Raw genomic sequence first — 27,467 nt, 5'->3', positions numbered from 1 at the left:
TTGTTGCGCAACCACCCGATTTAAAAAAATCATAACCAGTTAGAAGCTAGTATATTGCACACTTTTATTTTAAAGTAATGTCATCAGAACATCATGTGTGTGTTTCATATGGAAGCCCTTTTCCGCCACAAAAAGAAATAGGACCAAAAAATTAGGACCAAAATTTTTTTTTTAAATAGGACCAAAAAAAAAATAGGCGATTTAAAAAAAAAAGAAGTCATTTTTCTTTTCTTTTTTGTCCTAATTTTTAGAAATAAAAAATGAGGACAATAAAAAAATAATAATAATTAATCGCCAATCTTTTTTTTGGGGGGTCCTCATTTATTTATTTATTTTTTGTCCAAATATTTATTATATATATATATATATATATATATATATATATATATATATATATATATATATATATATATATGTGTGTGTACAAAAAAAATATTTGCGATTAATTTTTTATTTTTTTTGTCCTCATTTTTTATTTTTTTGTGTGGCGGAAATGGGCTTCCATAGTTTAATGATTTATTTATCAAACATAATCTTAAAATTGAAGCAGTTTTGACTCAAATCAGGGAGTTAAACGATAAAATAAATACCCACAATCAGAAAGCAGATTGGGATCGGGCCTCCCGTCCATTGAGATGTGACTGACTGGTGCCTCCGAGGAGAAGCGGTACGACCTGCTGTTGCTGATGGCCGTGTTGATCAGCGGGCCAGACCTCCATGTGACCACGTTCCCGTTGTGTCCAACACACCTGCCCCTTTCATCTCTCGCAGTACGTTATTTGCCTCCCGTCTCTGCCTTCCCGCCTCACAGTTTGAAAAATCCTCTTTCCAATGGTGTCGCCAATTTCGGTCTCTGTCAGGCACAACACCCAAAACTGCCACAGCCTCTCTCTCTCTCTCCTTCGTTGATTTCTTCCTTCTATCCTTCCTTTTTTCCTTCCTTCGATTCCTTTGCCGGCTGCTAACGGAGTAGCCCGTGGCTATAACACGCTGAACCGCGGGCCGTTTGCCTCAATGCAGGTCTGTTCAGGCTGCAGGAGCTGCAGTCACATTAGGCTGCTAATGGAAGTGCGGGTCAGTGTTTAGCTGGAACAAAATGGCGCCGCGAGGTCATTGACGCCACAGCGGACGGTTGAGGATGACCACCAGAGGTACAAGCCCCAACGTGTGTCCAACTCTACGGATGCCTTTGGTATTTTATGAAAAGACAATACTATGAGTGGGCTGACTATAAAGACTTATTCATGTGGCACCCTGGACATTTTAAGGGCTAACATTGTTTAAGTTTACAAGTGTTACTGTTGCTTTGTGACGGGTGGACTCGCCTGTTGTGGCTGCGGGACAATACTCATTGTCGCCATTGGGTGGCAGTGGCGGGTGTTTATGTAACGGGCGCAGAAACTGTCTTAAACAAAGAAGTGACAGCCAAGAAGAGACGTCTACAGAGTCCTAACAGCTCGACATTTATTTGGGACTGTCTTTATATTTACAGGTGAGATTAGGTCCACAGGCATACATGTATTTGTGTCGAGTTCTGTCACGTTTATAGTGCCATGTTTTGATTGTTTAGTAAGCGTTTTGCTTGTTTAGTTAGTGATTTAGTGCTGAAACGGAAGACGGCTAACTGCGGCTAATTAGCAACGGATGCTACTCGCGCGCTAGCTGTTTCGCGCCAATGTAATGAGGCTAGTGACAGCTACAGTACTGAGTTAGCATAGGCTATTTATAGGTCCGGTTTGTTTACATTCACATTGTGGTTTTTGGCTGTTTTCATCGTACACATTTTGGCAACCACAAGAATAAAGGTGTCAAATATATTTAACTGATTGTGTATAGACAGAGAGAGGAGTGGTCATTCATACATGACATTATTCAAAAGGTGAGTTGACAGAAGAATGGAGTCCTGGTAAAAGGTAGACAATGCTTCTCAGCTTCCTATCGCAGCCAGTTATCGAGCAATATTTATTCTATATCTTGAGTCTCCTGGCCACCCCCTTGCTCCTATATTTCCTCCGGGGAAGGTCTAATCCCCGCTGCTTCTAATCCTGTACTGCTGAGACCAATTCAAATCCACGCGGGATTTAACGCCCTGTAATGCCTTTACAAGTATAGTTGCATAAAGCTGACATCCCATTCGTTCTGGGTAGGATTCTCAGCCTGGATTACAAGGCAAATTCTGAAATAATTACAGTAACGTGAGTTCGACGAAGACGACGCCAGGGGTGATTTCTGCTCTATTTTGAGGAATATTTATGTAAACCCCGCCACTCTGTTGGACCTCAGCGCTTCTCGTTCTGATACTGGCGCTTGGCGAACGTCTTGTTTTTCCCCCTTTTACCACTGTTCCAAGATCTTCTTCAGTGCTTTGGGGATTTGTAGCTCTCACCTGTCACTTTGTAGCCGTGTAATTGATAAGGAAGAAAAGTGTTATGTTACCCGTGTATTTTGGTGTTGGCAGAGTTGTACTTTTGTAGCCTGAAAAGCTCTCGTTCCCTGGGTTAGATTTATGGGAGACAACTCTAAACGTCCTTGAACAAACCCCCCGAGCTTCCTCCGATCAGTGCCTGTAAGGCGCTTCCCACCACGCTATGTGTGTATATATATATATATATATATATATATATATATATATATATATATATATTACCTGCACACCATTTATTATAAAGATCTATGGATGCAAGTCGTAGGCAATAACTTAAAGGTTGTGTTCAGAATCCGCTTTTCAAGGATAAGTCTGGGGATAGTCAGGGCTGTAGGGAAATGTTGAATCACTTCAGCATTGCAATATTGCGATATTGTGTTCTTCAAAAACACTGTATTGATTTTAAATTGATCGCTTACGTGCAAAGATGTGAGTCAGAGGCTCAGATTGATACTCTGATGTTGGATGTTAGAGGAACTGTGATGAATGCAAATCCCGTTACAAATTACAAAATTGAATGCATGTTGGGGCATTCAAATTGCAATATATCACCTTGTTGTATCACAATAAATACATTGAATCCTAACCCTTGGATAACATTGTATTGTTGAAGTCACACGTCTCCAATAAAATACTTGGAGAATGAGAAATTTACTTAATTTAAAACGGATCAATTGGATAATTATCATCCACATCGAGAGGTGCATACAAAAATTTTGTTTTTTTAAAAAAAATACCACTTTTGACGGAGGGACGACACAAGAAAGAGATGTGGGTGCATGGAGAGTGGTGTGGAAGTTGGTCGGAGGGAAAATTGCCAACGAATGTGAATCCAGGTGTCATAAACCTTCAGCACCGGCTCTATTTATAGTCTGGCTTCCCGTCGTCGGGCCTGTCACTCTCAGTCTGCTCCGCCGGCCCGCCGGCCTCTCTCTCTCATTAAAACCACAGCGCAACGCACGCCGGCCACGTCAGCGGGCGCTCTGCATAATTCACAGGTCAGAGACTCGTATAGCAGCATGTGTTTCACACACGCACACACACACACACACAGAGGCACAAGTCACACAGGAAATAGTGTGATTTTTCCAAAACAGCACACACATGAGGAAACAGGTGCATAACGAGACCCTGGATTCGTGCAAACACGCGTGCTCAAATATAAAAGGGGAACAGCTATTAATTAACTGCTTCACTCGTGCATATGGAAAGTCTCCCTCTGACAAGTTCTGCCACTTTTTCAGAGCCCCGTGACTGCTCCCGGATCAGCGGGCGAGGCTGACGATCGGAGGCCTTTCTGTGGGCGCGACGTGTCCCCTGCTCCCTGATATGCTAATGAGCCTCAACCAGCAGGCCCCGCTGACAGCCTCCCGTTGTGTGGCCTCATCTCTTTTCAGCACGGCGCAGCAAAAAAACAAAAGAGGTAGGAGAGTGGCGTCCATTCGACCCAGGTGCCCCCCCCCCCCCTCTCTCTCTCTCGGGCCCCGCCATACCAACTGTGCTTCTCCAAAAAAAAAGTGCAGGCGTAAGTATTTTTCTGCTATGCAAATACACAGGGACATTAAAATACAGAAGTGCACCCTAGAACAAGGTTGTGTTATGAATATGAAGTCATAGAACATACATAATTTGATTTTGTGTGTGTGTGTGTGCATCTACACTGTCTGTACCCACACACACACACACACAGTGACACACACTCAGCTTCCCTGCTGCTTTCAGGCACAGGGTGCAGGTGAGAACCGCTTGCCAAATTTCCCTAGCTGAAGCACTCGTTTGCATATGCAGATGTTAATTACCACTGGAGCTTGTATGGGCCAATCAGCATGCTGCTGGAACAGCTTGTGCATCCCTCCCCCCCCCAACCCCCCTACAGGTCGCCGTTTCCACAGTTACTCCCCCGGCTGATAATAAAGATAATCACCTCCGATTTTCCTTCATGGCTCATTTTCTCCCGCTCGCTTCTGAAAGAGGCCAGAGCGCCGCTGTCTGATTTTCCACGCTGAGCTCTTATCGGCGCGCCGGGGCCGAGGACTGGGGGGGCGGAGAGGTGGAGGAGGGGGCCAAGTCGACACACCACCTGCCACACGCTCACCAGAGGGGACAGATTTCGTTCAGTCAGGGTCTCCGATACGGACGGGGTAATGAGCGCAAGATCATCCATCCGGTGTGGTGTAATCGCGGTTGGAATAAAGTCCTGCTGGATGAGAGCGGGGTCAGATCAGATGAGATCAGGTGCTGGTTGTTATCACACAGATTGACAGGGGTGGGGGAAGAGGGGCGAAAGTAGGTTTTTCAAAAACTTGACATTAAGACAGGGGTCCACAAAAATCAATAGATAATAATCAGAATAAGAAGGCCTATAATCAGAAGGCCTTCTTTCATGGAAGTTAAAATGTGATGAATCAGGATATTTAACACTGTGTGTGTATGTTTAAAACGTTACTGCGCTTTTAATCTCCCTTTAACATAATCTGTTCTCACTGAACATGTTGCACACTGTCTATATATCAGGTGATAGCACCTTATCGCAACCCATCTGTTCATGGGCCCACACAATAGATCCAATCCACTGTCTGTCTGTCTCCCCCCGACACACACACACACACACACACACACACACTCTCCCTCCTCGTGCTCCCTTGAATCCATTGTCCAGATAGAAACGTGCCTGGGATTGCAAGGGCTCGCTTTTCGGCACACTTCTTTGAGAATTATTTAAGGCTTAGGAGTTTCTGTGAAATGAATATTTGATGCGGAGGACCCGAGCGTCTCCCGGCGAGCCCAAAGCAACACTTCAGAAGGTGTATAGCTACCTGCTTCAAAACACACACACACACACAACCTCATCCACTCATCACCATATCCACACACAAAAAAAAAACACTCCAGATGGGTTATGGCGGGTTATTGAATGAAAGGGTCTCCATCATACAGTCTGGAGGCTAACTGATGTGACTGTGGGTGCATGATGTTCTTTTGTTGGCCGTCTTCACCTCCACATTGGTTTAGTTCAGCTTCTCTTCAAGGTCCTTCATGATAATACGGCTGATTCCTTATATTTTGGCCTTCATTGCACATGTTCTCACATTTTCAGCCCCATTGTATGGCATGTTGACGATTCCACGGCATGGCATTAGTCAACTGCAGATGTTTTCTATGAGAAGAATTGGGTAAATGCAACACATGATGGATGCGTTTAGTTTTTCTTGTTGCCACAAGAGTGCAGAGTCGAGTCATTCAGGAATCTATCGTCCCCTTTGTGAGAGAGATGGGATGGTTTTTAAAAAGCCTGATCCTGTAGTGCCATCTCATGGTTTGCTGGGTGAAATATAGCTTTCCCTTGTAACATTAAGCACGCCTGTTCAGGAAAAAGTAAATAAAAACATTGAATTAGGAGCCTGCAACTGTTAGCACCTGTTTTTCGGTAAGATAAATTCATTCATATCCTTGTAAAAGTACTTACAAATACAAATGTTTAACATGTGTTTCAGCAAAGCTGTATTTGAATATAATATCAATCAATACACCTGGCGAGAATTACCACTTTTTTTTTTTTTTAACCGACGGACCGCTGTTCCCACCGACAGTTTGACTCATGTGGAAGCGCTCGTGAGATGAATTGAACAGATACCTGCAACGAGAGCCATCTGGGCCGCCAGCGCTCCGATGAATTAATCCCACAGACCTAATCTGGCCGTGTGTGTCCAGAACACACACCGTTCATTATGTATTTACAGGATGCCAACACTACGACGGGGCTCTCTGGTCTGGTGGTTATATGTGGTCCCCTCTTAGGTGTGATGGAGGAAAGAAGAAGATAAAATAAATAATCGTTTTCTAAACATGAATAGTGGCAATGGTAAAAGTCTTTTATTTATTATTGCTTTTGTTTCTCCCTCTTTGTCTATTGAGGCAAATTAACATCAGATTAGTGATATAACCAGCACATTAAAGACCCATAAATGATTACTTATTATAATTGCAAAATCTGGAGTTACACATTAAAACATATGGAGCTGTAAAATATGAGTTCTTAAAAGCCTTTTTGAAGTGCTTAATGCATTGCTCTCATTCTCTGCAAGTGCCTGCATCAATATGCATAACTCTTAATAGATATACACTCCAGAGGAAATCTGGATTGGGGATTTTAAAGCTCCTGAGGTTATGACTGAGAATCTGTGAGACCCAAAGCACACACAACCTTCACAACCCTCTCAACCTTGAACATAAATCACTTCAAGATGTCTACCGGAGCCAACCAATCACAGCCAATTAGGGCTCGTTACAGGCCTGTGGAGTTTGCCCTTTTTCAACAACAACAAAAAAAACGAGGTAAAGGACTCGAGGAAGCTGGGGGACGGAGAGAGACAGAAAGAGAGATGGAGAGAGAAAGAGTGGATGTCTATGTTTGTTTATTAAGATGCTCTCCTCTGAACTGGGATTTCCCCAAAGTGCTGCAGTTGTCGACTAACTTTCCGTGCTTGTGTTGCGTTCCCGACTGAGAGTTTGCATGATCGTCCGCTCGTGAAAGTCAACGTGCGTGCTCTGCGCGCTGGGCGGGGTCGACCGTGGAATTGATTTTTATGAACAATAAGTTGTGCGCTCCCTGCAGAGGGGGAGTGCCGAAGACGAACATCTGTATGGGATCAAGGCAGTGGGAGAGTTAAAGATGGAGGGGGGAGAAAGGGAGGGGGAGGACTTTTTGGCAGTGGGTTCTGTGTTTTGGAAAAGTGCAACAACGCAGACTATTCAATCAATAAAGCAATAAGGTCATGCGCATATTGTAAGTCAACAAGGAAGAAAGGGAACGTTTCTTCAGCTCAACACAAGATTGTCAAGGCGTTGTATCAAATATTTAGTTTGTTGTTGTTCCTGCAGGACATATTAAACAGTACTGTGTGTAAATTGTGTTTACACACAGAAACATTCTTTGGGTTTTACAGAACATGATGTAATAAGAAAAGAGGTTGAGGAGGCCTCACTTATATTAACTGTTTAACTGTTTCGTCTCTTTTGCGCTACAGGACTTGTGAGCGGTGTGGAGATGACATGTTGATGGCGTCATGTCCCGTAAGATGTTGTGTTGTTGTGTTGTGTTTCTGTTTAGTGGGTCACGTCTCTGTCCTTTGTACATCTGTGCAATGTGCGATGCTGAAGTCGGTGCTGTTCGGAGACGCAAAAAACAATCGGCCTGTTCCGAACAGGCACGTGCCACAAAGAGCCACGCCCACAAAGAGACACACCCCAAAGAGACACGCCCACAAGAGACACGCCCACAAGAGACCCCCCCCCCCCCCAAAAAAAAGACACGCCCCTAAGAGACACGCCCACAAAGAGACACACCCCAAAGAGACACGCCCACAAGAGACACACCCACAAAGAGACACGCCCACAAAGAGACACACCCCAAAGAGACACGCACACAAGAGACACGCCCCAAGAGAGACACCCCCAAATAGTCACCCACCAAACAGCCACGCCCCAAAGAGCCACGCCCCCAAAGAGACCCCTAAAGAGCCACGCCTCATAAGAGATACCCCGTAAAGAGCCACACCCCCAAACAGCCACGCCCCAAACAGCCACTGCATTAGTTCTTTAATACTTTAATATGTCCTAAAATGCTTTAACTGATCGCTGCACGATTCCATTTCCCCATAACAAAACATATCTTCATCGTTCAGACTCTTGCACCCCCTCAGACCACCAGGCAGACGCCTGTGCTCAACATTGATGAACTCCAGAGTAATCAGCGCAGGTCTTTCCGTGTTGCTCTTTCCACCAAGCTCCCTTCGCGGCGCTGCCTCTTCATTGTGGTGTGGAAACAGTCGTCCAGGTCTGTCCCGCTTCACACGGCCTTATGTAACACACACGGAAAGCAGGGCATCGAGATAGCGCAAGCTGCAGGGTGACGGGTGAATATAAATACATTTCCAGTTTGTATTTCACTGGTCTGGGGTCGGGAGGAGGTCAGCAGGATGCTCAGGGAGGAGAGGAACCAATCAGACACCGGCAGTGTCATGCCGTTGTTTCCTCCGCTCCATTGGTCAAATCCTTCATGATATATATCCGTGTCTGGGAAGTCTTTCTGCAATCGCCCTCCTCATCCACGCTGATGAAAAAGAAAAGCAGGAAAGCCCGTCAACTTCCAGGAATGTTTGTTTTCAAAACAAATTGATTTTACGTTTGGTGGCATAGTCATGAAGTGTCATATTGAGCTCTTTCTATTGGCATAATGTCATTGCATTAGCGCCGCAATTGCCCAATTTAAAACACGGGGATTTAACAATGTAAGCAACAGCCAGACGCAGAATGAATATACATTAATAAAGGTCATAAGACTCCATGCAATTATTTTTTTAGATTTCGTGGCAGCCAATGTCAAAAATAAACCTCATTGTATTTTGGATATTTGGAGAAGAAACATACCGAAGGAAGAAAAACAACCAAACGCCCTGGGCCGAGGGTCAGATGAGGGGAAATACGGTCACCACCAGGACTATTATTGGGAAAATTCACTTTAGCCTCCGAATCTCTTGCAGTGTTTCTCAAATTAATGCAATAAAAGAAAACGTTTTTTAATGTAATCAAGATTACTCACTCATTCATGCCTGTACTGTCACATGCTCTTATGATGGAGGCGTCCAACTAGAATCCATCTGACTCACAAAACACCAAAAGTCTCCCAACGAAACTAGAACCAAACAGGTCCCCGAGGGTCACACACACCTTGTGCCCGAGCCTCGTGACAGCCAATGCACACACACACAAACACACACACACACACACACACACACACACACACACACACACGCACACACTTGACAAAGACTCTTTGTGCAAATAAACCAAAATATGTCAAATGTTAAGATAGGGAGAGTGACTAAAGGGAGGGAGGAAGGGAGTAAAAGATAAGTTGAATCCGTCAGAAATCCTCCCCTGCCAGGTTTACTAATCAGCTGCAGACACACACACACACACACACACACACACACACATCCCTCACATTCAAACAAGTGTTAACCGCTCTGTGCAAATATGATCCTCCACCAACAAACCTCATGCCATTGTAGAAGTTGTAAGAGATTTGAAGAATATGCAAATATATACACATATTTGTAATACTCTGTCAAGATTCCTCGCTTATTGAGGTCCATTACATTATTCTCCTTCATAATGCTTTTATAACAGTGTAATAATGACTAGACTCTGGCAATAGTTTGTCTTTATGTTTGTGTTAAGAGAGAGATACTTCTATAAAATAGTGTTGTTGTTGTTTTTTACACAAAGATGTTTTATGTTAAGTAACATTATGCAAATGTAAGATGTTCTTATTCGGTACGTACATTTTCGGAAGAGACTTCCAAAGTATTATTTGTTTACCAAATCAGAGTCTCAAAGGTCTCTTTTCACCACTAAATAAAACCAATAGACATATACAAATTGTCATGATTATAGGAATAAAATATATAAAACAACCGTCTGTGTTTGCTACGTCGCAACATTACAGACGTTGTGGATTTGCTCCCGTTGTCTTCATTGTGAATGTGATTTCAAGGCCTTTCTTTCACAAACTTCACCACGCCTCTTGTCTGAAACATGCAGGGTGAGTAGCAGCAGAGCCCGCTCGCCAGACGAGAACCTTATCTTGGCTCGATTCGGCCCCCATATGGTTGCATTGTTTGACAAGCGAGTCTCCAGGCGGTCCTCAGAAACCCCAGCGCAGTGCTTCCAGATGTGGCCTGGCCCGACTCCCCTGGAACGGCCCATCTCAGCGTGAACATTACCGGCGATCACACCCTGGTAACGCACCGCACATCGACGCCGCTTTAGTGTAATTAATGCTGTGATGACGTCAGCGCGCGCGTGTGTGTCTTACGGCATTTCTTAAAAAGCATGAGCACTGTACATGCGAGTGTGTGTGTGTGTGTGTACTTGTGCAGTTCAATGGATGACTCACTCTACTGTTAGTCATTTGTCCAGGGACGCAGGAAAAAAAAAAGCAGGGGCCGAGCGTTCTGTCTGCTTTTGCAGGCCTCTCAGAAACGTACACAACATGTAGGCAGCAGAAGGAGCGCTTCCTGTTTACCAGGTGCATCTTTTTTTTAAAAAAAGACATGCTCAACTTCTGAAAACTTCTTAAAAATCCTGTCAAAGTCAAGCTGAAGCCTGCAGATATTTCCAATGTGTGTTCACAGTAGCGCTTAAACCATAATGTACTTTCTCTTCATAGACCAACGAGTGGAAGCGCCCGTTATTTGTCCCGCCACGACTGAAGCGTCCTCTGACGTCCAACCACAGTCTCCACATTGCGAGAAAAAACAGTTACAACACAAACAGGTATTTCCTCCACATTTTTTCGCCAGGAAACACAACCGCACTAAAGATAAAGCTCAACAGGATGTCACCCGCGAACATCTGGTTCTGGTGCTGGCTGCACACACACACACACACACACACACACACACACATACACAGCGACAAGGGAGGACGTAGGGACGGTTGCATTGGGGGGGAATCGGTTAGAAGCAGGCAGTTAGAAGAAAAAAAGGGGGTGTGGAAATAGCAGAAAGAGAGCGGGGCCATATAAAGAGCAACAGAACACAAGCCAGGCTTTATCCTGCCGAACTGTCCCGCTCACTTAGACCTCACAGGAAACTCCCTGCTCCCCCCCGGCCCTCACACACTCACTCATTATCACACACACACACACACACACACAGTCCCACCGGCTGACCAGAGAGAGAGGAGGATGGCTGCGTCCACGTGGAGAAGGATGGCCGGAGCTCTGCTGCTCTGCGCTCTCATGCTCAGCAGTGAGTAATCTTATAATTGTCCATAATCTCCTTTTGCAGCTCCAATATTCCCTCTCTTCTTCCAATCGTATTCATCCAGTGTTGTGTTGCCGCTGTTTCCTTCTGTGAGTCTTAACATTCTGTTTCCCGTCATGCTGTATTGTGCATCAACGGCGGCTTTTTTACACGCAAGTTTTTTGCTTTGATGTGTTCTGCCATGAGGTTTGCGCGCAGATGCAAAGAGGCATGGTTAGCTACGGGGCGGCTGCAGACACAAAGGGGATTGCTCAGGAGTGGAAAAGTTGCAGTTAAGCATAGTGCTTTACATCCTGCAGTGCGTCCGGGTGGAGCTGTTTTGAAGGGATTTATGTATTTTTTATGTAAAAAATCAGTTTGGTCTCATCTGTTGCACGTGCTCGACTGTGTGTGTGTGTTTGTGTGTGTGTCTGCGTGCAAATGTGTGTGGACGCACTCCAAGTCAGGCTGAGGCCCGACGCTAATTGCAAAGAGGGCGATGTATGGCGTTGCGCTTCAGCTATGGGCACGGGGGCGGGAGGTATGTTTGGGGTGACCTTGGCGTGTAGAGGAGTGTTCCAGACGGATGAAAATAATTAAGAGTTTACTTTTAACGGGGGGGAAAGAAAAAATCATGAGATGGCGGAACGTGCTGAGTAGTTTGCACAATAAAAGGGAACACGACATACTGTCTGCATCAGCAGTTTAACACATGGTAATTAGATTTACATGCAAATCTAATTATTCTGGGCACACCCTGCTGAGAAATGCAAGCTTACATATGATACAGCGACAATGTCTTTAGTCGCAACTCATAATCAAGCGCGGATTTGTATGAATTGCTTTTGATGATTGGAATAAAACCTTATCTTGTTATTTCTATAATTAGGATTTTGGTGTCAGTGAACGTGATTAGCTTGAAATGGGATCTCAAACGTCTCTGTTTTAGGTTCGAGCAGACAGCTTCTGCTGCAGGAATATCGCACAGGTGTCGTCTCAAGTCTGCTGACCCATATTTGATCCTTCGCCACATCCAACAGGAGTCCACCGATCACACCGACCTGCCACATTGTGGACACTCGTGTCCAACTGACGACGAGGTGCTGAGTTTAGAGGCTCCAAAAATAAAGAAAGAAAGGGAAAACCTCTCACTTAAATATATGCAACGGTTTATTACCACTTTTATTACTCCGATCTACATCATCTACATCCTGTCGTTGTGCCGATCGCCTGCATTCTTGTGTGTCCGAGTCACAAGAGACAGTCTGTCTCAACCGATGTCACTGCAGCGGTACATGCGTCATTATTCATTCAAAGACACAAACCATTTTTTTGAACGTTTCTCGCTCCATTGTGGCCGTGTCGGCGTGCACAAAGAAGACTCTCTGTCAAGTCACTCCGTCCTGACACATGCGGAGGCGCTCCGCTGCACAGTTCCTCCTCAGGGTGGACTTGTCTGGTGCTGTTGGAGGTTTATTAGTCAGATTTTTTATGGCAGTGATGTCATGAGGCCCCAGAAGAGGGGAATGGGTGTGGCAGCTGATCTCAGGTCATATTTAACCATGTTTTCTAATATTTCTGCAAAACAGAGGAGAGCCTTGACTATTACCTTGTTTCTCTTTGCCTGGCATTTGGAAACCAACCTCGTTATTGTAAGACATAAGATGAGATAAGATAATCCTTTATTAGTCCCTCAGTGAGGAAATTACAGGATTACAGCAGTACTCACAAGTAAATAAAGATAAAAATCAAGTGATATAAATACACAGTAGAAAGGTAGGAAAACAGATTAATAGTGAGAAGAATATTAAATATACAGATGGAATAAAAATGTGTATAAAAGTACTCAAACATACTTAAAAATGTGTATAAACGTACTTGAACATACTTAAAAATGTGTATAAACGGACTTCAACATACTTGAAAGTGTGTATAAAAGTACTTGAACATCCTTAAACGTAATGGATGTAATACATGTGTATGGACTCAGGCGGAAAAAGTATTATTTATGTAGTAATCATGAGTCAAAGACATTGTGGCATCACAATATGAACTATGCAGATTCTGCAGGCTGCAAAACTGAGTTAATAACACGAGCATCTGGTGAACCTCTCGGTGTAGATGTGAAGGTTAAAACACAGATTTATGCAGCAAGCGAGGCAAGATGGAGCCTTTGATGCACTTGAGTATTGAGTGTGTTTGACTTTGTTAATCAGAGCAAACGTCCTCGCCGTGTGGACGAGCTCGCCGTCGTCCAGAGTCTCCGGCAAACAGATTACGTCTGTGCTCTCGCTTCTCACGGCTGTCAGCTAGTAGCTATGCAGCCGTGCAAATATGCAGTGCAGAAACGGGGCATGGACTGTGATGTTGGATGATGTCATTCATCGCCTCTTGGAGTATGTTTTGAAGATTTCTTTTTTTTGGGAGGGGGGGGGGGGGGGCCAAGCTTCAAATCTGCCGTGGAAAAAAGGGGGAAAAACATAAAACATAAGCGTCTCGCTCATTTCAGGTTGTCATCTACGATGAAGCGTTTCTGTCTCTAACGCAGGGCCTCGGGCCAAGATGAATGAGTCGGTCCGTGCGTGTTCGTCTGTGCTTATTAAGCCATCAATGCTCAGTAGATATGCTTTGTGTAACACACACACACACACACACAAGTGGCCTTCACTGAGCCTCAAGATGGCGTGAACTGAACTGATTGACCACAAAAGGAAGAATAGACACAATAACTCACGGACGGCTGGGTGAAAATGTGAAAATGCGAGAGAGAAAATGTCCGGATTAAACACATATCTGTCTGCGCAGAAATGCACAAGACTTTGTGTCTCAGCGTTCGCCCTGCCAATGTAAACAAGGGCAGAATATTGCCACTCTCTCTCTCACTCTCTCTCTCTCTTTTTCTCTCATGGCTGCCGGCTATCGACCAGCATTCCTTCAGTCCCAAGTCGCAAAATGGATTCACGTCATCTGCCGGTGGGTGTGGGTCTCGTTATATAAGCGTTTGGCAGATAGTGGTCTTATGTCAGGCTAGGGCGTGTGTGTGTGTGTGTATGTGTGTGTGTGTGTCCACTCGGGCCCAAAGTTATGGCTCCGGAGCCACGTGAGCTCGCACACAGTAATTAAACCTGGAGCCTCTGTGTTTTGTCAGACTGCCAATTAGCTTCAGCGATTTCTTCTACACGCGAGCGCGTCGGGTCGGACCACAGCTGAAGCCGTTAAACTGTTCTACAACGAACGCGGCCGTCGTCGTCGTCCGCTCGCTCTCATCAGATAATCAGCATAACGAGGGGAGGGCATTATCTTTATTTACCTCTGGAAACCTTCCTGCGCCCATTTTAAGTCCCAGGGTGCCCCATTCAGACAATCTTTTGGCATAAAATACGTCATTTCTCTTTTTTTTTTAACCGAACGACAGAGTTTTTTTGACAGAAACTCCTTCCTAACAGGCCAAGGCTTTGTTTTATTGTGATTTTTGTTGCAGATTCTGATTCTTTAGGTACTAATCTTTCCATGAAGATGTCTTATTGACGCTCTAGGAGGCATTTTTAGTGATTCTGGCTCATATCATGCTGGATGTTCATAGTTGCTGATATAGTTTTTTCTCCCAAGACTTTGCTGAACAAATACATACAATAAGCACAAGTATTGAAATTAATTTGGGGTTCCTACGCAGGAGAAGAAGGAGGTCTGGAGGCAAAATTGGTTCCACAGTTTTCAACGGGTTAAAGAGCTTCTCCAAAGATAACACATGAACGATAAGAAAAACAAAACCCCTGTCGCCGCGAACAAACGATCTGCCCAGAAAAAAAGGAGCCGACTTTGAGAAATAGATCATCGAGCAACAATATTTACGCAGTGAAACAATTTTTAATGAAAAGCAGACGCTACGTTAGCGTTCAAACCTTCCTGTTCCAATTACTGCTGTTTCTAGTGAGCTTATTGTTCCTCGTTCCCTCGGCACCCTGCTGCAATTTTACAGCTGTTTAGTTTTTACCAGCATGAATGGTCGGGGGCTCTCCACCCTCTCCAACTCTCCACCCCTCTCCTCCTGTTTCTCCTTCATTTTCAGACCATAAAAATTGGCGGGACAAGCCAGAGAAATACCAGATATCACTGATCTGATTAAAAAAAAACAGCCACATGCGCACAACATGTCCGCGGCTAATGAGCGAGCCCGATGATTATTGTGTGAAATACACAAAACAAGAAACCTGTGAGCGCTCTCTGCTTCTTGTGTCATCGCTGCCTTTATCCTACTTAAGTAAAAGTGAAAAGTACTTACTTTTAAGTACTATTTGACACACACAAATGCACACTCTGCTGTCCTTGGAGCTGATAGAGCTACCTGATTGGTTTAAACTTTGAAAACAGCAACACAATCCAACATTTGGCATTCATAAAATGTAACGAATAACATATTGTAGAAATGTAGTGGAGTAAAAGTATTGATGATAGCTGCAAAATGTAACAGTAAAAGTAAAAAGTACGCACTATTACTTTTACTTAAGTAAAGTACAGATACGTAAAAATGTACTTAAGTACGGTAACGAAGTAAAAACTGGGAAAAGCTTTGTTATAGCAGTCTGTTAGCGGGTATCAAGTCACAGCAAAGACCAACGTGAATTGTCATGTTTAATCTTTATTCAAATACGTGAATCCAGCTAGCTCAATGTGACATTTACAAATCTTACTGTACACTGTAAAAAGCGCACTGTGAAATTGACTGGCAGCCATTGACAAGTAACTTACTGTAAAAACAAACACAGTATATAGTATACTGTCATTTTCTACAGTACTTTCTTGGTGCAATGATTTTTTTTTACAGTATTTTCTTGGTTACTGTGATTTTACCACATTACTACAGTGTTTTTATTCTTCTTTTTTACAGTAAAGCTTTGACGACTGTAATATTTGAATGAATACACAGTATTTTACTGGGAAATAGTTTACAATAGGTTACTGCTCACTAACACAGTAAATTTCACAGGCGTTTGTTTTTTACAGTGTAGCACAGACATGGCCGCCCTATACTCTGCCTCTTATTGCCTTCCTCTGCAGGGCAGGTCATGCGTTTGCCAAAGCATGATTTATAATTTATCTTACTGCGCAAATACAACTCTCAACGGACACGAGGAAGAAGAAAGGAAGCAAGATGACTTACACCTTTCGCTGCTTCCATCATCAGACCTGGAGAGAAGAAAAAAATCAATGTTTTAATTATTTTTTATTGTGCAAATGAGTTTCTAGATTTACTAGCCCGATGTGGCATTCCACTCGCCCCGGGCAAAGCTGGTAATCCTAATTGTTTCTTGAGCCCGAGTGTATGTTGGCAGGGCTGTATTTATGGAGGGATGTACTGTTAACCTCTGAGGCAATTTAATGAGCTTTGGCAGAGACCTTTTGACTGCCGGAAAATGCTCCTGATAATGAATGTTTGGTAAAAAAAAAAGGTATGCCGGTGAAGCTTAATGCTTCCTAATTGAAAACACAAGACCCGTTTGGACCAGTCATTTGTTTTGTGTGTGTGTAAACTCTGTTTCTGTGCACATTTTACTGCAGTATAATCTGGACGGCGCTCACGTTCATGCTATTCTCAATCTTCCCCTCCCACTTTTGGCTCCTTATAGCCTCAATCGTATCGAAGCCACATTGCGCGGGGCCATAGGTTTCGATATCTTTTCACAACCCCGCCCTCCCACACACGGTCTCATGTAAAAACAGCAGCTGGAATCCGTCCATGCACATCTGCTCCTGCAGCCCGGTGCCGGTTCTGATACAGAGCGGGGAGCAGCTGGTGTTTCCTCGTCGCTAATCCGCGAAACAAAAAAAAATGGACGGATTGTTTTGGAAACAGGTTTTTAAGTTTTCACTGCACTGCTGAAACTATTTTAATGAGTAAATTAGAGGTTGAATCAAAACAAGGGTCAGTAGCTGCTGTCAATCATAACGTGACCTTTTTATTCTCTGCTTTTCATCCCTCCGTCTTTTTGGTTTTACAAACCCTGAAGGAAACGCAAATGTCAGAGTAACATGTTCAATACATTAAGCCACGATGATGCAGAGTGCTGCACACCCGTGTGTGTGTGTGTGTGTGTTATCCGTAAACCCCGTGTTCACCTCGACAGGTCGAAGAGGTCACTGCACGCCGTGCGCCGAGACAGCCACTTCCTGTCCTAACATGTGCACGGATAACATTCCAACCCCTGTTGTTAATTCCTTTTTAATTTTTTTTATTTTCTTAAAAACACCAGGGGCGTCAGCAGGGCGGAAAAGTAAACGCTTGCCACCCATCTGTGGGGGAAACCAAAATAGTTCTCACGTTCGGGGGCGCGCACCGCGTGTTCCTGCGTTATTTCTTTTTCTTTTTGGATTGTCGCTGCAGAAAGTAGGAGTGAAGTGGACTTTGTGTGGTTTTCAAGGTTTTTTTTATTTGATTGCACAGCCTGAGGAGTTGGAAAATGTGTTATTTGTGGTGAGCTGTGAGCTGACATTATTACCTGAAAGATATTGTTACTGTGATTGTAGAACTGTTGCCTGAAGGCCGACAAAGCATCGTGACTCATCTGTTGCTGAAATGTGAGGATTTGCTCTTGTTTCTTAAGGATAAGGATTAAGATGAGGATTGTCATTGTAAAAAAAAACTAATTAAGTTTGCAACAAAAACTTAGGACATCAGTAACAGATAAAAACATGTATAACATGTCTGAAAACATGTATTAAAACATGTATAACATGTATAAAAGCATGTATAACATGTATAAAAACCTATATAACAAGAATAAAAGCATGTATACCATGTATAATAACATGTATAAAAACATGTATAACATGTATAGAAACAGGACATCCTAATTTAAAATGAGACATTTAAAAATGAGATAAAACATAAAACACAGGCATCAATGGTTTTAAAGTGCAAAAGTGACGCGTTAAAGTCTATTTAACTCTAATTGTTTGATTTCAAAGAGCCAAAGTGTCGCATTTCCAAGGATCAATTTACCGAAATGAAAAAATTATTCATTACTCAGTTTGAATGGGAAGTCTTGGAAAGGAAGGAGCGAACAGAATGAGTCCGAAAACGTGGCCAGTTGTAAGTCTTTTACACTCTTTTACACAGGTTTAATTAAGCATGTCTTGTATGTGAGTCTCAGAAAAGTTCCCAAGTGAAACTGCCCTGACATTTCTCCTGCTCGGGAATGAAATGAACAGACTAGCGGGGGAGATCTCAGGCTCTTTCGTGGACATCTGGATGCAGCGGTCATGGAGAAGTGAGGCAGGGGAGGGTGTGGCCCGTAGTGACAGCCAAGGTGTCGTCTCTGTGGTCTGGGTGGAGGTCAAATGCAAGATTTAGAGCTTGAAGCTTCCCCCCCTCCCCCTTTACGTCCCCATGATGTCAGACAGCGCACAGCCCCTCTGACAGTACAGTACATTATTCAGGGAGGGAAAGAGCTCCCTCGGGACACCGACTGCAGCTGCTCGCCGCTGCTCGTACCCTCCGACTGCACCCGTTTAATCAGGTGTGACTGTGTTTGTTTCTGCTGCTCTTCCCCACCCTAAATCTGGCAGGAAGTAACAAATGGCAGTCAGGATGGCTCAGGGAGAGAATGGGGGAAAAAGGCTGTGACAAATGAGTAATTCAGGGACATGGCGAGTGACTGAGTATGGGACCCGCTAGCGCTACTCAAATGATACCAACCCTTTATCTAAAGTGCACAAAAACACACAATCTGTCTGGCTGCAGCAGCGTGTAGCTGAAACATAGCGCAGGGTGATAAAAGGCCGGCAGAGCATCGTGTGCAGTTAACAGTCCACTCGTGCACTCTGTGCTAGCTGAAGGTGAGCTAACATTAGCTCTCTACTGCTGAATGATCATTAAATTGGTCTTCATTTGTCAAATGTATCTTGCTGAGGAAAATGTGTAAGTTAGGATAATAGACTTGTGTTTGCCACAGAGATTGTTTTCTGCAATAATCTATATAATCCAATGGGAAAATCCCTTTTCAAGGGAACTATTGCAACACTAGCATCCAATACATCATCCTTGCACCACTCGATATAATCTTTACCCTCACAAGAACTTATTAGGTGATAATATATGGATTGTTATGGCTTCATACTCAGCTTTTTTGGACCGCAAAACACAAATGTGTGAACACAAAACAAACATAACATGCTAATATCATCATTTCAGACACATGCAGTCCCTCCACAGCATGCGATGCACTCTGCACTTTCTCCAGCTGTGTGATTGTTGTGCTCATGAACTTATGAGGGAGTGTCTGTAAGTGTTGAAGAGGGAGTTGGAGGGCTTTTCCCCAGTGAGGAGGAGGAGGAGGAAGAGGAGGGTTGAAAGGCGGTTGTCTGGCAGGAAACATAACCTAATGTAAAAAAAAAAAAGCGTAGCTTTCAAAACAACTTCATTATATGAATTGATGATGAAACACAGTCTCCTCTTCCACCTTATCATCTCTCTTCCCGGCTCTCTCCCGAGTCTGAACGCCGTGGAAATGTATAGTCCACCAACTGACTGAGAGCTAAACCCCTGAAACACTCCCGTCTCCACTTATTTCATCACTGTCCTTTGTGTATACATCAGTCCAACCACAGCCGTGAGTGCTCGTCAGATAGTCAGAATGCTTTTATGCTTTTTATCTTCATTCCCATTTCTCTCCTTACTGAACAGAAACAAGCTAAATTCACGTAAAATGCAAGAGACCCTCCTGGTAAACTACATATAATATTCCATTTGTAAAATTCTTGACAATCATCTAAAGGATTAGGCTTGTTTTATGTGTGATATTAATATGTATAGAAGGCCACTGAGTTTAGGAGTTCCCTGTGAAGTATGAAGTACATCGGGTCGGCTTACACGCTAGCATCTCGTTAGCTGCAGCACATTCCAGCAGCATGTCAACAATCACCATTGTGGTCCCGTAAATCTTCAGGGAAACAAACTTGCAAGTGGCTTTGTGTTGCTGTCAGCAGACATGTTGCTGCGAGGCGCTTGAAGCGTCCGCCATAATCCACTTGTTAGCGATATATCTGTCTTTGTGTGCAGCCTTTATAATTGCAGTGGATTTGTCCGACCACAAGCGAACAAAGAATGCTGCGTCTGAACTGCCACTCAGCGTCGTTCTCTCTCTTTAAACTCTGATTTAGTTTCTTTGCATTTAGGATGGCTACACACACACACACCGCACACCACACACACCACACACCACACACACCACGTCAAAGACTGGAACACCCAGACTGAAAGCTTCAATGAGGGAGAGCCGCGGCAGGAAATCCACTTGATGTCGCGCGGCAGTGAAGATCAGAACTGAACCCGGAGGTTGCGTATGTCTGCAGCCTCGGTTCTCTGAGCCCATTAAAAACCCTCTGGAGAGACTCTTGTGTTTACGCAGTAGGAGTGTTATGGATGTTTCTCTGTGTTTGTGTCGAGACTGGAGGTCCGAAGGCTCCGTGTTGATGTCGCGGGGCCCGGCTGAAAAACACGAGGATATTTCTCACACGGCCGTCTGATGTGGTTCGGTCCACAGTGGAGTAGTGGAACGTAGTGCAGAGTTTCATCATGTGACATTTTAAAAGCAGTGGTTCTCAAACTTGCGACCCTCTAGTGGGGCGCGGAGGTATTACACAGAGCCCGATCCATAGACAGTGTTGTACATATATAATATATAATGATGCAACTCTACCTTTTGTTTGGGGCGCTAACATTCCCACAAGGAGCTTGGAACTTATTCCAGAGTGTGTCAAAAGTTAGTCATGTTTATGGGGTTGCAAGCACACAAAACATGTAAATTCACCTCATTATTATAAATGTTTAATGACCTAAATAACAGTAGCGCACCAAAAACATGTTTCCTCTGATTGCAGCATAGTTTTTGGTTCGACATTGGACTGTAAACCCACTGCATTGGTCTCCTTCGTGTCGGATGACATGGATTACATATCTGTTAGCCTCGTTAGCCTCAGATGCTAACCAAAACAATCAGTTGTCTCTGTTTGATTGGCAGCGTGCACTCTGATTGGACCTTAACACGTATTAGTGGGCTACTTCAGTTTTGCTTCACATAATTTAGATGCTATTGACAGATACTTCAAAGGCATCAATACATATTTTAAGGATATTTATGTGTTTTTATCCGTTTGGCATCTTTAAAGCCGGGCACGCGGTTTGGTTCGCCAGGCCAATCTTACATTCCTGCAGGCGTCGCCGAGCATCGATTCATGAAGGGAAAGTCAAGGTGTTGAAGTTGCTCTCTCTCTCTTCCTCTCTCTGTGTCTCTTGCACTTCCTTCCTTACAGATGAGGTGATGTGTCAAGATGATCCAGCGGATACAACAGATGCACCAGCTCTAGCTGCAGACACTCCTGGTAGGTGGATGAACCTGCTGCACCGTAACTTGACACTTCAGTACTTTCAATACTCGACGCCTCCAGAATGAGCCTGCGTATAAACAGCAATGTCCTTGGATTCTGTTCTTCAGCGATGGCGGTCGCCACCGCCGCCCAAGATGGAGTCGCTATTCCGACTGTTGCCGTCGGTGGAGAGTCCGCTGCTTCTGCTGCTCCTGCTGATGCTGCCGATGCTGCTTCTGCTGCTCCTGCTGCTCCTGCTGATGCTGCCGATGCCGCTTCTGCTGCTCCTCAAAGTAGTATATTCCCAGCCACCATTATAAGCATTGCACTGGACAACAGCCAGGACGGAGACACTTCGGGCACCTCGGATGTCATCACCGCCGCCCCCGTTGTCGAAGTCAAAGTGATCCCGGATGTCGCCCACGTTCTCAGAACGGTGGTGGTGAGTACCCGTCCGTACACACCACCCAAAGACCGGCTCTTTTTGTTTCATATTTCAACAGATATTTGTGATTATATGTGATTATAAATGGATGACTCGGTGTTGCGGTTTGCGACCGTACATGCAAAGTGTGCCGTCTTACTCTCTTGACCTTGTCGCCTCTCTCACCTGGTTTCTTTCCCTCCAAAGCCCGATGTGATGTGTGTTGGGGAGGAGGACGTTCCAGAAAGTAATGCCGTCAAGGCTACGGTGAAAACAGATGATTGTGTGAGTACGAATTTACCTCTTTTATCTTGTGAACGTGTTTTAAAGAGTTCCAGTCGACAACATGGCCCCGATGAAGGCGGACATTCCTCGGGCGTTGTAAATCTTACGACTGTGTTCTTGAATTAATGAACAGGGAGACGGATATTTCCTCTCTCGCTCGGGGACCTCGAGAAGAAGGGAGGAAGAGCAAGGGTGTGGCTTTCAGTTTTTAATATTACTGAAAGCGAAAATCCTCCCGCGCCCATTTTAAGTCCCAGCATGCCCCATTCAGACAATCTTTTGGCATAAAATACGTCATATTTTTCCATTTTCAAACCAAACGACACAGTTTTTTGACTGAAACTCCTTCCTAACAGGTCAGGACTTTGTTTTATTGTGATTTTTGTTGCAGATTCTGATTCTTCAGGTGCTAATCTTTCCTAAAAGGTGTCTTACTGACCGCTGAAGGAGGCATTTTTTGGGGCTCATATCATGCTGGATGTTCATAGTTATGATCCAAATATCTTTTTAAAGTGATTTTTTTTGCAGATATACATTATTTTTTTTCCCAAGACTTTTCTGAACAAATACATACAATAAACACAAGTATTGGAATTCATTTGGGGTGCCAGAAGCCTTAGTCAGCTGATGATTAGTTTAAAATGCACGTATAGGAAGAAAAACAAGGTTATTCTCTTCAGGCAGGAATGAGTAAATGGAACGATAAAGGAACAGCATGTATGAGTTAAACCAATTTAATAAAGCAGCAATGCTCTGAAGTAGTGGAAAATGAGAGAGTTTTTTTAAACCCTCTCTAAACCCCAAAGTCATCGCTTGCTATAAAACATAGTGTTTGATACGACAACATATAAACATTGTTCTACTTCTAAATCTTTTGGTTTTATTCAAATGCAAACCAAATGTGACCGGAGGAAGCCACGTGAGGTCGAGCGGAGCGGAGTGTGAGTCAACAGAGGAACATGTGATGGGTCACAAGTGACAAACACAGATGGAGAAGAGAGAAGGTTTCATTCCAGGATACTGATGTTCAGCCCTGCGGAGTTTTTATTTTTTTATTATTCCTTCCTGCCTCAAAGATCTGGGTGTTTCCACAGAGTCCAGCTGTGGGCCGACCCCCCCCCCCCCCTTCTCCCCTCCCTCCAATATAGCCGAGGATTCAGGGTTTTGCTCTTCTGGGAGCGCTGAGCGCCGTCTGGATCACATCACAGATCCATCTCAAGTCGCAGAGCCTAAAGTTGCGCAATGCAATGATGTCATAGCCCAGGTTCAAAGTGGGGAAAAAAGAAGGTGTGGTCAGCAGAGTTTTGTCTCCATTACTCACGCACAGGCCAACGTGCACTGATGGGGAAATTTATGAACACACACTGGATTTGTTGGCCTTGATGATCACCCAAAAAGAGTTTAAATGTCACTCTTCAGGATGTGAGATTTGTTCAGGCGTTGGCTAGTTTTGAGTTAAGTTAAGTTTGACCCAATCAGAGAAATCTTGCTTTTTAAATTAGACACACAGAGAAAAATGTACAATGTTTACTCTGTGATGCTTGATTTCACTTGATGCGTTACAAGAAAATACATTAATCTATTTTGTTCACACAGCTATTGTGAATTAGCACGAGTATGTATCGTGCATATTGCCTTTAACATATTCATCTTCTCTTACAGGAAAAAACTAAACGCGTTATTCAGGCGAACCCTGCAGAATGGTGCCACAAGGAAAACTGTCATCTAAAAATCTTCCAAAACGGCAACACGGCGCTGGTGGCCAGCGAGGACGGTGTGTATCTATTGATATGCAATAACTTGCACATGCACAGTTTATTTCATTTGAGGTATTAATACATATTGTTGTGGAAAATACTACGAATGCATTTCTAATATCCACTTATATCCACTTTCCCTGCAGCTAACTTGGCTACTTTAGCTAAAGCGCTCACTAGTGACCAGCTGAAAGACCAGGTGAGAGAGCACCAGATGCTGCAGCTGGAATATTTCACACACTTGCCTCTTTTTTTGACCGCAACACCATGTCTCCAACTTCTTTGCAGCTGGGTGTGACGAAGACTGAAACCCCGTCTTCGTCGTCGGGCTCCTCCGTCTTCGTGGGAATCCTCGTCAGCGGCCTGCTCGCCGCCCTCGCCATCCTGCTCGGTTACTTCAAATGCCAACGCAGGACCGACACCAAGGGAGTGAGACTGGTGAGCACTTTTTCTGTGAAGAACGGATCTGCAACATCCGATAAGTTGCCCCCCTTCCCCGCGGACCTCGTTGACCAACTTCCTGGTTGACGCGTTCCCGCTGACTCTGCAGAAGTTGCCCCTCGGCGACGCTTCACTCGGCCTCGAGTCCATTGGTTCAAATAGTTTTTGCACATTTCCACTGCTGACCATGCATGCTGCTTGTGAAAAATGACATGTCTTACATTTGAAATAATAATATTAATTCATTGAAAAAGCACATTTCACAGACAAAGAGCTCACAAAGTGCTGTACAGATTAAAAAACAGAAATAAAACAGATAAAAGCAGGTCATAAATTGGTAGGTATTTACACAAACGCTAGCGTAAACAAGTATATGCCTTATTCCTCTGCAGAGCTGACTCTTCACAGCAGTACAGCTGTTTCTCTGTAGCACTCGCAATATCACACAACACATTAGAGGATGTGTGTGTGTGTGTTCATACGTAATGGTAGAAAAGTGTGTGTGTGTCTTCAAACACCCTACAGAACTGTGTCTAATCATTAAATTAAATGCTTTGTTTTTATACCCTTTATAATTTTTGATCCAAGGACCGATACAACACATCACAAAGTGAAGCTTATGTTCCTTTTAATATACGGAAACGATGCATGTTCTGAAAGGGAATATCCTGGCTGCTATATTAGTGATGGAGACTTTAATTTACAGGAAAATGAGGCTTCACTATCGTTCACTTTCTCTGCCTACGAGCGATACGCATCATAACCCTCACGTGTTGTTGACGTTCTCCCGTCCATCCTTCCCCATAACGAGTTCATTTGTGTTTTGTATTTGCAGGCGGAGGAGGCCCATCCAGCCGATCAGGAGAACCAGGGCAACACTCTTGTATCCGTGGCCCCGCTCAACCCTCCTCTGGAGACCCCGGAGAAGCCCAGCATCAACGGAGAGACCCCGGAGGCGGAGAAGACCCCGCCTCCTCCTCCTCCCACCAACGGCCACTCCACCACCAAGACAGCGGACACCGAGCTGTGAAATGGTCTGCGAATAAACCCAAACACCGACCCCGCGAAAAACACACGACAACCCATCCACACACACACACACACACCCTGTTCTGAATCCTCACCCAATCACAGAGAGTCCACTTGAATGTGGACATCAGGGACTAGAACAATTTCCTCCATCAACGCTCCTCTTTGCCTCCCTCCCTCTCTTCTTCGGCTACGAGCCTCAATAAAACATCCGGAAAACTAAAGTCTGACGACGATGACGGACGATGAATGACGAAGGCTCGGTTCCCCCGTGGGTTTGTTGACGACAGTCAGGCCGGAGACGAGAGGCGGGGAGATGGGCAGTTCAGGGTGGGAGGGGCAAGGGGGGGGATAAAGTGCATTTGAGCATTAGTCAGCGCTGGTTCCCATGATGCACGGCGCCTCTGGAGCCCCAGCCGTGGGCCTGTCAACACAAAGCAGGGTCTGACGTCTGAAGGTCCGACCCAGCCCCTCCCCTCCGCTCGTAAACACACCAATTAAATAGTTCCTTAGTTTATTGTACAGCCGTGACAGACAGAGAGGAAATACATCACGCTGCCTTGAAATCCGTTTACACACTCAGAGAGAGGAAAATCCATCGGGCTCTGATCTTGTTTGTCTGATTGAGTTATCGGCTGTGTGAGAATGCATGTGCTGCTTTGTGTAATCGTGCACGTGTGTGTTAGTGTTTACTTTGCCGACTGTTTGTACAGCCGCACGTGCGCCTGAGCTTCCCTCGCTAACTGTGTCAGGGCTGGAGATTAAACTACGAGGATATAGATATCGAGCAGAACGCCCCAAGACAAAGTTATGTTCAGGATCGTATCATTCAGATGGTAGTTTAGTTTTTTTGGTGATGTTGTGGAAAACCGCTGTGAACACACTGCCAAGTCGTGACACATGGTAGCTGTTTGAACAGTAAACAATGCTAATTGTACTGTACAGTACTTTTTTACTTAAAATAAAATGCATTGCTAATGTAAAATGTGATTAGCCTCGTTAAAGACTTCACCAGTAAATCAGATTAATGGTGTGATAAACAGATAAGGCCGTTAATAATCCATTAGTCGTCATTTTCAAGCATTAAAAGATGATTTTATCGATTGTTATAATCGTTGGCTGTTTCATAGACGACCACAGAAAAGGCACACGTCTCGTCTGCTAAACCAGATCGTCCATGGAAATGTCCCGAAAAAACATATTTCTGGAATATCATCTCTTGAAAAAAACCTGCGAGAACCCCGTGTCCGTGTGAAAGAAAAGGGATTTGAATGAATGACGAGTCTGAATGTGACATTACAGCCGTGAGAAGCGTCCGACTTCTGACGGCTCACCGAGATTCCCGCGAAGTATCGAAGTTTAAATCACATTATTTTTCTTGGAGATGAAGGAAAATCTCCCATCGATCACAAACTGTGGTGATGTCATCGGCCTCTCCATCACGAGACCGACAGACTCATAAAGGCCTCGGACGCAGAGCCTCTTACTGTCAACTCTGCCCATCCATTCGTGTTATTCTCCTTTCAATATACTGCGTTTGCTCTTTTTACTATCAGTATTCTATTGAACAGTGTGTATAGTATGATGACTTTCATGTTCTGTGTTTCGTTTGTGTGCCAAAGAAGTTAATTTCATGTTATTTTGTGCTAAAATACGTACTCCTGTGGCACCACGATGACATTTGACCCCTATGCCATATGAATAAATATGTGTGACGCCGTCAGAGAGAACATCTAACGGCCAACGCCGACATTTAGAGATGAAATACAAAAAAGGAAACCACAATATTTTGTAGCTGAACTGGATTAAAAAGAAAACATATTCTGGTATTTACATTGAACATCTCACATTTGTCCTTTAAATTCATTTTGTATCTTTTCATTGTTAACATTTCAATGTGACTGTTTCATTTTACTAGCATTAAAACATGA

General features: G+C 44.1%; 1 protein-coding gene across 11 annotated transcripts; it reads left to right on the top strand.

The window, feature by feature from the left end:
* The first annotated feature begins 1,009 nt into the window (after window positions 1–1,009).
* cd34 (CD34 molecule) lies at window positions 1,010–27,467 on the top strand. 11 transcript variants are annotated; one of them, XM_068597815.1, is made up of 13 exons: window positions 1,379–1,492; window positions 3,670–3,848; window positions 10,031–10,228; window positions 10,460–10,517; window positions 10,659–10,765; window positions 11,149–11,241; window positions 21,547–21,615; window positions 21,729–22,042; window positions 22,232–22,309; window positions 23,972–24,083; window positions 24,213–24,265; window positions 24,355–24,504; window positions 25,343–27,467. In XM_068597815.1, the coding sequence occupies exons 6-13, from the start codon at window positions 11,178–11,180 to the stop codon at window positions 25,535–25,537; spliced, it is 1,035 nt and encodes a 344-aa protein (XP_068453916.1). In that variant the 5' UTR covers window positions 1,379–1,492; window positions 3,670–3,848; window positions 10,031–10,228; window positions 10,460–10,517; window positions 10,659–10,765; window positions 11,149–11,177; the 3' UTR covers window positions 25,538–27,467. The 11 variants fall into 11 exon arrangements, with proteins under 11 accessions (XP_068453911.1, XP_068453916.1, XP_068453915.1 ...); XM_068597814.1 differs by having other exon boundaries at window positions 11,071–11,241; XM_068597818.1 differs by lacking the exon at window positions 11,149–11,241.

This window comes from Clinocottus analis, unplaced genomic scaffold (assembly GCF_023055335.1).
Source record: "Clinocottus analis isolate CAN_PGR_092001 unplaced genomic scaffold, fCliAna1.0.p SCAF_4, whole genome shotgun sequence".
NCBI lineage: Eukaryota > Metazoa > Chordata > Actinopteri > Perciformes > Cottidae > Clinocottus > Clinocottus analis.
Note: the sequence above shows the minus strand (reverse complement) of the source record. Positions and strands in the feature narration are given on the sequence as shown.

What these genes read in the sequence shown, in the direction of transcription:
- cd34 (XM_068597810.1), top strand. Translation starts at nt 3,755, where the DNA reads ATGCTAATGAGCCTCAACCAGCAGGCCCCGCTGACAGCCTCCCGTTGT. An exon ending in TCTAGCTGCAGACACTCCTG is followed by an intron (nt 21,616 to 21,728) that starts GTAGGTGGATGA and finishes TCTGTTCTTCAG; the next exon opens with CGATGGCGGTCGCCACCGCC. An exon ending in GCTGGTGGCCAGCGAGGACG is followed by an intron (nt 24,084 to 24,212) that starts GTGTGTATCTAT and finishes CTTTCCCTGCAG; the next exon opens with CTAACTTGGCTACTTTAGCT.